The 14845-nt window shown below is 37.9% G+C and overlaps 1 protein-coding gene across 5 annotated transcripts in view; it reads left to right on the forward strand.

Moving 5' to 3' along the window:
• The window catches only part of LOC105084198 (uncharacterized), a 987172-nt gene that overhangs the window by 923078 nt on the left and 49249 nt on the right, over positions 1-14845 (forward strand). For all 5 annotated transcript variants that reach the window (XR_012500990.1, XR_012500989.1, XM_074348172.1 and 2 more), the window contains one exon: positions 14700-14777. Coding sequence is in view for 3 of the 5 variants with exons in the window: in XM_074348172.1 (XP_074204273.1) it covers positions 14700-14777 (78 nt within the window). In the remaining 2 variants the exon portion in view is untranslated. The remainder of the gene's footprint in view (positions 1-14699; positions 14778-14845) is intronic.

Here is a 14845-nt window from a genome sequence, read left to right on the forward strand (position 1 = left end):
CATTCTTTGGAATTTGAAAATCCATCCTCATCCTTACAAATCAGTGTTTACCAAAGTTAATTTCATAAATTTAGTCTAAGGAAGGCTTTCTCAATTGTGGCACTACTGACATTTTGGGCTGGATAATTATTTGTTGTAGAGGGCTGTCCTCTGCATTGTATAGAGTTTAGCAGCAACCCAAAGCTCTACCCACTGGATAACAACAGCACACAACCATTTGTGGCAATTAAAAGTCTCCAAACATTGCCAAATGTCCGCCTGGGGGTAAAATGACCTCAATAGAAAAGTGTTTTTCAGATGTTCCATCCCTCTTCAATGATCTTATCAGGGGAATTATATGGCAAATTCTGCAGCAATATAACTCCCTCCTAAAGATTCACATTTAGTATTATGTATTAAAGACTTGAAAAAGTCTTACTGCAATGAAACCAATTTAATTTTAATTTAACATTTCCCAAATATTTTGACTACAGAATCATCTGTATCTCTGTAATTGCTATTATAAGTTTCTGCACTTTGTTACAAAACACACTGGAAAATCCTGGTGAAACTGAATGTTTACACAAGAATGTGATTCACTTAGAAGAAATTCTTAAAGCTTCAGTGTTCTTATTAAATGTGTGTATTTATATCCCTTTAAATTAAAAAAAAAAAAACTTCATTTAAGTAATAATAATAGCCACAACATCAGCCATAGTAAACTAGCCAAGTTTTTATAGCACATAATAGTTTACAAAATGACTTGGCAGGTGTGAAATAATAGAAAATGCACAAAGTGGTCTCTGACCCTAGTTGCTAGCACAGATCTCCTAAAACCCTTGTAATTTCCCAAGTGACAGGAACACTAGGAATATCTTTTGTTCTGGCATTTGTTCTTTGAGCCGGGTTCCTGTCCCAGAGCCCCTAAATCCTTGGGATTTTCTGGGTGAGAAGAATGTCTTTTGTTCTAATGAGGCAACCCTTGATGGGCTCTTCGATGGCTTCAGAATGGGGGCTGGTCACGAGAAAGACCAAGCCATGATTAGAAGCTTGAAACTTTCAGCCCCAACCTCCATCCTCAGGGAAGGGCAGAGGGGCTGGAGATTGAGTGAGTAATCTACCATGGCTAAGTGATGGGGGCTCCTAGAAATCTCAATAGTATAGAGTTCACAGAGCTTCGGGTTAGTGAACATGTGGAGGTGCGGGAGCAGTGGTGTGCCCAGAGAGAGCCTGGAAGCTCCCCTTCCCTTCCCACATATCCTGCTCTATGTATCTCTTCATATAGTGTTCATCTGTATCCTTTGTTATATCCTTTATTATCAACCAGTAAATATAAGTGTTTCCCTGAGTTCTTTGAGCTATTCTGGCAAGTTACTGATTCCAAGGAAGGAGTCATGGAAACTCTGCTTTATAGCTGATCATAACCTGGGACTTGCAGCTGGCATCTGCAGTGGGAGCAGTCGTGGGGGACTGACTGCAAATGTAGGTTGTGGGATCTGGTGGTAACTCCAGGAAGTAGTGTCAGAATTGAACTGAATTATGGGACAACCAGCTGGTGTTACAGAGAATGGCTTGATGTGTGGAAAACCTACATACCCAGTGTCAGAAGTGAAGTCAAGTGGGTAACAGTGTGAGGGTAGAGGAGAATCTCACAGGGAATGTTATTCCCTCTTAGAGCAGGCATTTGTTACTTCCTTTTCAAGACAGATACTAGTATTATTCTTGTTTCCAAGTGAAAAAATAGTCTTAAAAATGTGAAGTGACTTGCCGGGTCTTACAATTTCAATGGAGGGAGGAGAAATCTAAACCATATTCTCAGATTCCACACTTCTGGTTCCCTCCTCACCTGTCATAGTACACATTGTACAAGTAGCCATTTCATCACACTGCTATTCCTCTCTCACTGGGTACCAGTCATGCAGTTAAGTTGAGATCATCCTCCCCTGTTCCATCTCCAGGGGTAATCAGCTTCCCCAACTCAGCTTGAATCCATCCCATATTCACAATAACTGGATCCGTGCCCGAACTAGGTAGAATATAGCATTTGAATGATTCTTTTGGGCGTCTACACTTGACCTAAGTTGCTCTTGTCAAAGAAGGGTCTAGGATTTCAGCAGTAGTTAGGGGAAGGAAAGTTTTTTTGTTTAGGTCAAGCAGACAGTCAGATGAGCAGATTCCAGGACTCTGACTGCTGGATCCTTTTCACTGCCATGTAGAAATCTGACCTGCATTGAAAGCCAACATTTGGAGGACAGACCCAGAAATTCCAGAGTAAGGGATGGATGCAGAGCCCTATTCGAACTGCCTAAATCCAGATCTACCATTGCCTTTATTGTTTTGCCCATTTGTGTTTGGGTTTCTGTCAATTGCAATAGAAACAATTCTTAGTAATATACCTGAAATGGAAACAGTAATACACGGCATTTCAAAAGTTATACCACCATGTATTTATAAGTCCTAACTTAGGCGTGTTTAAACTAGATTGCTGTTAATCACAAACTAAAACAGAATGAAATTCCAGGATGGTTAGATGTGATTGGTACAGTAACTCTGAAGAAATGTTTATAGACATCCAGCTAACTGCCAGATGTAAAAAAATATATATATATATTTGGAGAGAATGGCATGGGTGTAGCTTCGTAAAAGGAGAAAAGTCATGGCGAACAAAGAATTGACTATATAACATGGTGTAATGGTATTTAAGAAATTTCATCTGAAGCAGTAAGAAAAATAAGATATCAGTTGCATTAGTTTTGACAAAATAGATGAATGATCCTGCCTAATTATTTAATTTACTGTGGAGAAGCTGGAATTGAGGAAAAGATTAAGATCAATCCAAGTATTTTTCCAGTTTCTTCAAAAATAGATTTGTGTAAGAATGGTTTCTCTTTCAATTCTGTATCTAAGATTGATTTCAGGCAAAAGACATATTTCTTTATTATTTCTGCAGCTAAAAATATTCTAATTTGGCTAGTTTTCTGTTCTTTGATGTTCAGACACACTCATAGTAGCGGAAAACAGAGAATGCCTCTTTAAATATTGTCACATGCCCATACCATTCAAAGAAATGCCCAAGGTGTCACCAACCGAATGCCAGGGTGAACTGCTAATCCTTAACTTGGAAAAGCTATGAAACAATAGCTACCAGAAGCTACTGCCTAGGACAACAAGCTGAGTTCTGAACAACTGAACTCATCTCTATTGTCTTAGGTAGTAGTTGTCATTTACAGGGAAAAAGAAAAAAAGGGAAAAAAAAAACTAGCTTCTGGTAAAAAAGAGGATCTATGACATGGCCGACTTCTAAAGGAGCCTCAAAAAGAAAGGTATTCCTGGATGCACAAGACATAAAACCCTCCACAGCAGTAAGTTAGGGATCTCTACTGTACACCCTGCTGTGCCAACAATACGACACAAATACTCTCCACATGCCTACTTTTAATGTCCTATGAAAAGATGGTTTCTTTACCCTTTACTTTGTATTTTTTCTCTACCTAACTGCTCTGCTTAGTCATAGTTTCTGTTACCTCATAACTTTGGCTAAGTCCATCACTGTCTTTTCAGCTGATTTCTATAACATTTAACTTTGGTTCCTGCTGCTAAATGACTCATTTCCCTAGAATTTCCTACTTCAAGAGAATCTCACCTCCTGAGCTCATATTTTGAGTCAGGCCACATCACAGTTTCCTCATCAGCTCCTAGACTGACTGCCCTTGAGTCCAGTTGGGGATGATTAAGAAGGTGACAAACTGTGCAGCAAGATTTCTGGGATGCAGTGTATCCTGGTAAGGAATGCATCCATGGTGAACAAGGTACTTGACATGACTGATGCAACTGAGCTCTTGCTAACCGGTAAAGCAAACTGTCTATATCCCACCCACACAAATTGCAAAGTTGCCCCCACCGCACACATTCCATCCAGCACACATCACAGGCATTGTACACACACCCACATCTTGCAGCTTATCTTGTGTCAATTCCATCTATTGCCTCTGGAAGCGATGTCAAAAGGTCATGTCAAAAACTGCTAGAGGATCTTAGATTCTCCTGGGTAATGGTCCATACCACCGATCTGAAGCTAGACTATGAAATCTGGCTGTGATATTTAATATCTGGGCAATTGTGTTAATCTTTTTATTTCTCAGTCTTCTAATCTATAAAATGAGTATGCTTTTCACCTAGCCTATAAGACTTTGGGAAGGATTAAGTGAATCAATACTTGGAACAAGGGATGTTCACTATTTTTTAAAAAGCACTATTGAAATACATTCCAGTATTATTTGTCTCCTCTCCGCATCTGTAAATTGCATAAATACCACTAAAACACTAGTATAAAATAACAGTAAAAACCTAGAACTGACATAATAAGCAACTTCTATAAAGGAGGGAAATGAGAATAAACTTTCACTTCTCAGTACCTGGAACTATAATAACACCATTCACTTGTTCTGGTTCTGAACAAATATTTCATTTTCCAGGATAGTTCACTAACCTTGAGACATGTGGCACTGTAAGGCCATTTATTTTGGGATGGCAGGACATTTAAGAGGATGAGTAATTCCAAGGGTATTAGCATGAGGCCTAACTTCTTTTATAATGTAGAGCCCATTCTCTGGTAATCACAGATCAAGACTTTATTAGCTATGTCATAGCCACTGCAATGCATTAAGTAAACCTGATTACACCTGATCCCTGGTACAGATTTAAATTTTACTTAAAGTCTTTTGGTTAAAAGTAAACAGACTCACTCGAGTGGCCTCAACAAAAAGAGAGCTTCTCTTAAGAACATATGTGCTCCAGTTCTGAGACAAGAGTGCTGACAGGAAAGGAAGCAACTCTCGGAATCAGCTATTCTATCTGTATATCTCAGGATAAATGAGACTGTATTTTAATGTCTTTATTGTTGTTTTCCTGAGTTTCTATTTTGGAGCTTCAGTTTACCATCTTCTCTACCTTAAGGCCCCAATACTGCCTCATGGTTTCTTTCTTTATGCCTCTTTCGACCTTCAGCAATGGCTACCCATTGCTTGATTTTCTCTGTCTTCTCAATTAAAATCCCAGAAAAGGTGAATCCCATTGGCCTGGCTTACCATGTCAGATTTTCTAGTAGTTTGACTGCCCTTGGTCAATACCCACTCCTGCTCAATTTACAGAGGGAGGGGAGGAGATTTCATTGTTTTTCCCAGGGCTGCCTTTTTCTTGGGGCCAATGAGCAGAAACATTTCCCTTGGAAGGTCCTGCATGCATAGAGGTGTTATGAGTAACATACTAATATAACAGCTTAAAAGGAAAGCAAAACTTACTCCTCAGGGCATGACCACAAAGAAAACTTTCTATTTAGTGGTGCCAACTCAGTAGATTTCATCCAAGGTGGGAGGATTTACTCCATGGAAAATCATCAAACACTGCAAATCAAGGCTTCCCATCTCTGCACTGCCCACTAGCCCCCACCACCCTGCTTTACCAACACACTGCTGCCTCTCACCCAGTAATTTCAGAAAAAAAAGTCCTATTGACATGGGCCAGGCACCCATTCCTGAATCTTAGTGTAGCCAGAGTGTGGATGAAACAGGTTGTTCAGGCCTGAGGTTCACAAAACCTTCATGGAGTTAGGGTGTTGGTTGGCCCTATAAGAACTGCAAAGTTGGAAGGGAACAGAAGCGGTTTCAAAATTAAGTTGCCCTTGTTCAAAGAAAGAGTTGTGAACAAGGAGCATGCAGAAATCTTAAGGCAAGACTCTTGCAGAATCTGAGACATGTTTTGAGCCAGATGGCAAAACGGGACAGGACAAGCCGTAAAGGTCATGAAAGATTGCGGGACACTGGGGGATTGTGCTGACGTACTGGTTCTACCTCGCTACCCTAAAATAGAATTCCTTACTTTCCTGAAGTAAAATAAACATTTAATGTGTATAAGAGAATAAAAATATACAAGCTTCTGTTTCCCCTCTAGATTGTGAACTGTTAGGAAGTAAGAATGATGCCCTCATAAACCCACAGACCTATGGTCAATTAATCTTCGACAAAGGGGGTAAGAACACACAATGGAGAAAAGACAGTCTCTTCAGTGAATGGTGTTGGGAGAACTGTACAGCAGCATGTAAATCAATGAAGTTAGAATACTCCCTCACATCATACACAAAAATAAACTCAAAATGGCTTAAAGATTTAAATATAAGACAAGACGTGATAAACCTCCTAGAAGAAAACATAGGCAAACATTCTCTGACATAAATCTTAGCAATGTTCTCCTAGGGCAATCTACCCAGGCAATAGAAATAAGAGCAAAAATTAACAACTGGGACCTAATTAACCTTAAAAGCTTCAAGCTTTTGCAAAGCAGAGGAAACCATAAGCAAAACAAAATGACAGCCTATGTAATGGGAGGAAATATTTGCAAATGATGCAAGTGACAAAGGCTTAATTTCCAGAATATGTAAACAGCTCATACAACTTAATAAGAAAAAACCAAACAACCCAATCCAAAAATGGGCAGAAGACCTAAACAAGCAATTCTCTAATGAAGATACACAAATGGCCAATAGACACATGAAAAAATGCTCAATCTCACTAATTATCAAAAAAATGCAAATCAGAACTACAATGAGGTATCACTTTACGCCAGTCAGAATGGCCATCATTCCAAAGTCCATGAATGATAAATGCTGGAGACAGTGTGGAGAAAAGGGAATCCTCCTGCACTGTTGGTGGGAATGTAGTTTGGTGCAGCCTTTATGGAGAACAGTATGGAGATTCCTCAAAAATTAAAATAGACTTAACATATGATCCAGCAATCCCATTCCTGTGCATATATCCAGAGGGAACTCTAATTTGAAAAGAGATATATGCACCCAAATATTCATAGCAGCACTATATACAATAGCCAAGACACAGAAGCAACCTATATATCCAACAACAGATGACTGGATAAAGAAGTTGTGGTATATTTATATAATGGAATACTACTCAGCCATAAAAATAAAATAATGTCATTCGTAACAACATTTTGGCATCTTTTATCTGCCTGCATCTGATGCTAAATGTTGCCAAGATTCACAGAGGTTTCAAGGGTTCAGATGTGGTGCAATCATTTGACTTCCCCTACCTACTTTATGGTTTCCTGAAGCATTGAAAGCACAGACAGAAAGCAGTTGGCTTACTGCACCCCCATACCCCCCACAAAAGGACATTTTAATTTCTATTGCATTCCAACTCTCCTTCACCAGAATTAAGGAGTTATTCTTTTAAGCTATAGTAGTGTCAGAGACAGACAGAAGCAAAGATACAAAAACACCTTGATTATATTCTACATGTATGATGCTCAAATATACCCAAACAAGACTTGGATTTTCCCCACTCCTTTTTTTTGTTGTATACCCCAAAAAAAGATGCCAAGTATAAAAACAAGGCACCTCTGGTGGATTACAGACATTCAATAGTCCTCCAATGCCAGTCTTTCCTCTCTGACTACTGATCAAGACTATTTTATAGGAAAATGATAAAGATATCTGCCATACTTGTTAATAAAACTTCACTGAGACTAAACAGATTGAGGAGCAGAAAATTAAAGCTGGACCCACTCGGGCTGTATTGAGAAAGACCTGACATGAGAATACAGTCCCAGCGACCTTTTCGCTATCTCTGTTGAATTGACTTCGATATAGTTCCTTTCATCCCCATATAGAAATGTACAAACCACCTCCTGTGGAGGTTGAGGCTTACACGAGGTCTCTCTCCCTTGCTAAGATCCCTACTCAAAAGAAAGGTCATGGAAGCTGCATACTGATCACATTCTAAACCTTTTCACCTGGGCCCCAGTGGAAGCCCAGATTAATGAGACTGATAAACTCTGATTTACCCTTTAGGAGAGTCGGAGAAAAACACCCCATGGTGATCATTCAAGGCCAAAGAAGAGGCCACGCCAACTCTCAGCTCTCTTAACCAGCTATTATTCCAAAGACATTTTTGAATCCCAACAGGCAATGGCAAAAGTGCAAACCTTCCTTTCTTTCTCTTTCCTGGAGTGAGAAGGGAACACCATCAAAGGTCAGAATTTCCAGAATGAAGTGATAGGTCAAAGGTTACCAAAATGTTTTATCAAACTTATTATCAATAGGGCATTTTTATCCATACCCTCATTGTGACAATTTTACGTTCAAATGATCTATTTATGTTACACTGGTATCTCTTAATGTTTCCTTTTAGTTCTTCAGGTTGGGTGAAAATGGCAATTAGTCATAAAATACTCAAAACATTTGGGGAAAAGAAAAATCTTATTTTGGCAGAAAACCTAACAATAGATGCATGTTGTTTATTCATAAAGGGAAAATATTTGACATGTGAGAAAAATGGCTCCTCAAAGATGTCCATGTCTTGATTCCTAGAATGAAACAAAGGCACCTTGCAGATTGTGACTAAGTGAAGAATCATGAGATGCAGAGATTAGCTCAAATTTACTGGAAGGTACCAACAGAATCACAGGCTAAGGCCTTGTAAGTGAAAAAGGGTGGCAGAAGAATCAAGGTCAAAGGAGATGTGACAACAGAAGAAAAGTTAGGAGTGATGTGAATGCTGGCTTTCAAGATGGAGCCAAGGAACCAGGGCAGCCTCGAGAAGCTGGAAAAGGGAAGGAAAGGAATTCGCCCCTACAGCCTCCAGAAGGAATGCAGCCCTGCAGCACCTTGATTATAGACCAATGGGACCCACTTGGATTTCTAACATCCAGAACTGTAGATTAATAGATTTTTCTCATTTAATCAACTAAATTTGGGGTGATTAGATACAGCAGCAATAGGAAACTAATACCTGGTCCTAATAACTATTACTGTCATTGTAAAGAATCTGTGGGACAATATATATAAACCACCTAACTGACCATCATTGTTAAAATGATTATTAACAAATCTCAGTTGACCGCCCCTTCCTCTGCACAGAACTAGGCCATCTTTGGACTCAGTGGGGACCCGTGACTAAAGCATCAAATTACTTCCTACTCATACTCAAACTGATCCACGTTATCTGCCTTAAAAGTACTTGCGACTTTTATCACTTTTTAAAAAATCTAGTCATCTAAAATTAAGCTTTATTTAATATGTTGCCCACTGCATTGTTGGCAATCAATAAAACAGTATTCAAAAACAAAAGATAGTATCAAAATTCCTGTTTTATTTTGAAATAAGATATAAAGATCTCCTAATCCTTTGTGGTTTGTAAGAACTAAAACTAGTAAGTTCACATTTAAGAAAGAATTAGGTGACGTTTTAAATTCCTCAAAACCGAGTGAGTTATTTAAAATATGCACCCGGGGCAAACAAAATGACCAAATAATTAGGCCTGTATTTTTATTTTAAAACAATCTAATAAGAATGAAATGTTTTATTATGGCATCAAACTTAGGAAATTTCAAATAATGCTTTTAAACATCGCATATATGAACTCAGATATGTTATCACTATTAATTATCACCAGTTTATATAAAAAAGAAGCTTTGGTATTTTTATCAGGGGAGACAATGCTTTTAATTCCCTTGCATTTGTTCGAGAAAAAGTCTAACCTCAGACTACATCTGTGCATTTAGAGATAAGGATAATATTCTTCCTAACATCAAGGACAAAAGCAAATATGGGAAGCTCCAGATGGATACTGTGTCTATAAATTTATGTACTTTCATGGGGGATTAGCATGGGAATAAAGCATTTTTTTTTCTATACTATAAGATTTTTGACTAAGAGGGTCAGTAAATCTTTGCTAAAACTTGGAATAATTATTTGGAAAATTTTAGTATGAGAACCTTCGAGAAAGAAAATAATTTAGCTGCAACCAGAGTATTTGGCCTGTGTCCCATTTGTAACTAAAGGTGACCTAATGGATGTCACACTTTCACTAACTGGGCAAACTCTACCTTTAGGACAAGTGAAGTCCTAATTGCATACATAATTTAGGCAAAATCTGACAACAGTAATTTTTTAACTAAGGTATAAGTACCTAGAGTAAAACACTAGTTACTTCTAGGAAATTTATGTTTATTTTATATGCTTTCAGACTGAAAAACATAATACACAGAAATACATGCAAACATGATCATAAAGGAGATGCTGTTTTGTAATCTGCTTTTTTCCACCTGCTTCCACATGTTGATCCTCCCTTCATAAGGTTAATTTGTTTCTGAATAACCTCACCGCTATGTCAAAAAGCATTCTATGAAGACAAATTTCTCTTAATTGAATTTGAAGAATTTTTGCCAACAGAAAAATATTTCATTTGAACAAGTTTACCTAACTAATCACTGATAATTTGGAAGTAAATGATACACTTTGTACATAAAATATGGTGCAGTGAAGGTTTCTCGTACTCACCGTAGGAGGCAGAGACCTGCTGGGTAGCGGTGAATGGTGCCAGAGGGCTGTGAAGGTGTTGCTATGGAAACTTTCTTTTCTACGTTATCTCTTCACCAGATTTTCAACCCTTTGATCCTACAGTCATCTTGCATGCCAACTGTGCTTACAAAAATAGTTCAGAGCAACCCCTTGAAGGCAATTAAAGTTCAAAAATGAGAGCTCGTCAAAACATGAGGAAGTAGCCTTGATGCACAAGGGTCAAACAGGCATATAACTTACCCTGATCCAGTTTTTGGACACAGGAACTCCCAGTAAAACACCGGTCTTTGGGCTCATCCAAACATGGGGCATAATTTAAATTTGTTCCATGCAACATTCTCAGACCACAACCTGTTACATCAACTAAATTATCTCTGAAAGAACTGTGTTAAAATATTTCTTCTTCCAGCATATTTACTTTGGGACAAATTCCTTATTTAAAAAAAGAAAGGGAATTGTCTGAAAAACAGTAGAGCTTTGCAAGCACTATTAGGAGAAAAAGTTATTAACTGAACAATGTTTATGTGAGATTAGCATGTTGCGAATGTAATTAGAGATGTTACCAAAGGTAGAGACTGTGGTCTTCTTATTCAGAAGCAATCCAGTTTAGAAACCAGGCAGTATTCCATCTATGCTGAATAGCAACTGTGAGAAAAATGATCTAAGAGAAACATGAAGGAACACTGGTGAGGAAATGCAACCATTAGATAAAAACTTAAAAAAAAAAAGTTCCCAACCTTAGACCTAATAGTTCACTTCAGAGAACTTACTTAAAAAAAAGATTAGAAATTTAAGTACCTATACGATTATTGCTGTGTTCTTTATAATAGTGAAAAACTGAAAATGATTTCTATGTCTAAATAATTAAACTACTTAAGTAACTTAGGTACAGCCATATACTGGGATAATTCAAAGCCATGAAAAGTTATCTTAAATGATAGTAAACACATGAAAAATGCATTTCAAGTATTGCTAAATTAAGACAAATCAGACTGCAATATATTCAAATCAATCTCAATTTTGTCAAATCTCTCTCTCAATGTTGATTTACTCTTAGAGAAGTTTGAACAGAAACCAACCAAATATTAACTGTGGTTTTCCCTACTGTGAAATTTGGGGTGATTATATCTTTTTTATTATTCTTTTCTATATTCTACCATTTTTTTCAACAGGTAATAATACTCAATTTTTTCCTTTTTTTTTTTTAACAAACGAGACTTTCAATTGGAAGTGGTTTTTAAGATAGCCTGATATAAGAGAAGACTGAACACTGAAAAATAGGCTCAGGCAGGAATCATGTTGTGAAGTAATATAGGCTTGAAGTTATCAGGGTGTAAATTAAGGAGCTTGTAGTTGAAAAGGAGATGGGGGGGGTTCTGCAAAGGGAAATTTTAACCAAATTACTCAGTGAAAAGTTAGCCAAATGCTCAAAATATTAGTCATTAAACATTTAGTTTTAAATAGAGAAGGAGACGGATAAATTCTGGGTTTCTCCCAATTCCACTTTGGTTAGCCTGACAGTTCTAAATCTCTGGGCATTCTAATTATCTTGAGATCTGGGACTAAGTACGTTCTGATTGTGATGTTCTCTGAAGGAGCCGCCGTGCAGCCTTGCTCAAAGTGATCTGTAATACTCGTGTGTGAATTTCATCACTGCAAAGGCTACCATGTGGTCCATGTGGACAGAAGTGAGGAGTTCTGATGTTGGCCAGGGATTTGAATTAATATAAAGTGACTGGTTGCTCAGCCCTGTTAATATATTCAGTAATTGGTACCTTTCATCTTCTTACATTATGTTTTGTGAAAGTAAATAGATGTGGGATTAATTAAATATTTATGAAACAGTCAGCTGTACTAGTAGATGTACATATAATACTTTGAATTCAAACCTTTAGAGCACATAAATATGGAATGAAATATGAAATAAGAAGAGTCAATGAATGTACAATTTAGAGATGTTTTTCGTTCAACATTTCAATATACTTTAAAATAAATTTAGTGTATCTTAAAGTCTATTTCAGATATTCAGTGCATAGTTTTTTTTTTTAAAAACAGGAATATAATAAATACTGTACTTAGACTTTGAATGCCCAAAGTTCATAATTATCTCAAAGAATCTTTTCACTCAAGCCACCCGGAGGCTAAATTTTAAAGTTAGGCAAGTTTGCATTTACCAATTCCTCCCCTATTACCTTTCACCCTTAGAAGTGACTCTATTACCCCAGCCCGGAGCTAACCTGCACTCTTACTCATTGCCTTTTGTTCTTAACTCCAAAATAGTTTTTCTGACTGTTGCACAGGACTTGGTACTATCCTTTCCTGACAGTCCTGATGTAAGAGCAAGTAATTGCTCTTCCCTCCTGAGTGCTAGCCATTGTTCTCTATCTGAAATGGGGTCTCGTACTGAGTGATGACCCCTCACCATCAACCACGCACAAAGCATCGTATGCAAAGTCTTTAGCATTTACACAACTCACACGGGATCAGAAGTTGCATGAAATAAACATGCAGTCACAGCTATGTAAACCAGCTTTGAGTATAAAAATGAGAAATTTCCTTCTGGTGGTTATAGCTGAATAGCCCTGATAGGCTTCCACATAAGTAGAGTGGGGACTTCAATTAAAATTTCATGGGAAACAACACTACTTTGAGTATTTCAACTGATGTTACTTTCTTCTGTCACATTGGGCTCCAACTACCCGAGATGTCACAGGAAAGGTTCATTTTCCTCTAGTTCACAACCATTCTTGCCTTCACTGGCTTTCTCTACTGTAGTTAAGACAGAGCTATCCCAGGGGATCAAGACATTCTATTTATTGCCTTTCCTCTCATCCTTATTTTTCCCTTTAAAATTAATTCTATAGTGATAGTTCTTTAAAAATAGCCTCAGGTACCCTTGTGTGTGTGTGTGTGTGTTTTTCCCTAAACCGTACAATCTAAAAATAAACTAACAAAATCACATACGAAAAAACTGGAAAACCCAAGATGCAATTCAACAAGGACAGAATGATGTCTTGTCCCCCGGGGATAGCACACATCTACTAGTACAGCTGACTGTTTGGTTCACCTTGTAAATTAAATTTGGCCAAAGGAACATTGGTACAGGTGGCTACTGAGAGATCTACATAGAAACAAAATGACATACTTCCCAAATTTATGACTTCGGCTTCCAGGTGTCCCTGTGGAAATCTTGAGGTCATGTCAGCAGGGAACAGAGGAGGACTGAACATGAAGTAGGAGCATTGCCTGCAAAATTGATCTAGAACAACTTTTCTCAGTTCAGTTCAGTTCAGTTCAGTTCTGACGGTGTGTTAACTCACAAGATGAAGACAAAAACAAAAAGCAACCAACCTAGATTTAGACAAATCCCAATTTCTTAAAGATACTTAAAGGTATATTATTGATAATAAAATAAAAAGTACACTTCCTCTCTTGCTATAAATTATTATGCTCTTTGTCACTATCTGCAAGTAGAGCTGACCATGTTCCTGGTTCCCAAGATGTATTAGTGGAGATGAAGACACTGATTTATGGGAAATATGAAGGATTTGCCCAGTGTCACCTAGTAACTTAGTCAGTAGGGAAACAAAGCAAGCAAAATACAGCTCCACCTTCAGATTTATGGAAGATTCCCCCAAATTCTGTAAGCTACAGAAGCCTAAAGAAATGACTGTGACTATGTATGTTTTTAAAAGGGGGTGAGGGGGGACCAGAGAAGTATTCTTGAGATCTCAAGAGGATAAGGCTCTTTTTGTTGAAAATGAGGTCAACATTTATGTCTTTTGGAGGGTCCTGTTGTGCCCCTCACCTGTTGCCCGGTGGGCTTCTTTCTCTGCCTCAAGTTCTTCAGTGGGAACAGAAATGCAGGGACAGTTAAGAACAAAAATCTCTTGTAAGCTCAAGTTGATCTTGGATAGCTGCCTTTAACCTTTCTCTCTCTCTGTAGATTTTATGACTTTATATCCACTTTCCTTTGTGAAATCTAATTTAATCATATTCCAAGACATCCTCATTCATTTTGTGATTGAGCTCCAGTTTTCTAAATGGAATGAGGGCTGGGTTGAATACATAAAGGTAGGTGACCTTTACCCAATGATGGAATTGTGAGAGCGATTTATGATCTTGAAAGGATTCATGTCTACACAGATGGCAAATCCCAGCATCTCCAGTCTCTGCCACTGCTTAATTTCCCTCTGCCACATTGCTCTGCTGCAATGTTCAGTCACTGTCTTCTTTGGTATGTTTCAATTGACAGGAACATTTACAAATGAAATCTTTACTAAAGGTGAAGTAAAACGATTTTCTCCTTCAAGGTCTGAATTTAGGAACCTGTCTTTTCTCATAACAGCTGATGACATCCTTGGTGTCTAGGAACACAAGGGAGAATCTATCTGCTGGCAGGAAGAGAAAAAAGAATGTACACAAGGTACTGTATATTTGCAATTTTTTTTTAAACACTGGAGACAGGAAATGTTTGAGTTAGAGTGGTAATGC

Source organism: Camelus bactrianus, chromosome 20, assembly GCF_048773025.1.
Source record: "Camelus bactrianus isolate YW-2024 breed Bactrian camel chromosome 20, ASM4877302v1, whole genome shotgun sequence".
Taxonomy (NCBI): Eukaryota; Metazoa; Chordata; class Mammalia; order Artiodactyla; family Camelidae; genus Camelus; species Camelus bactrianus.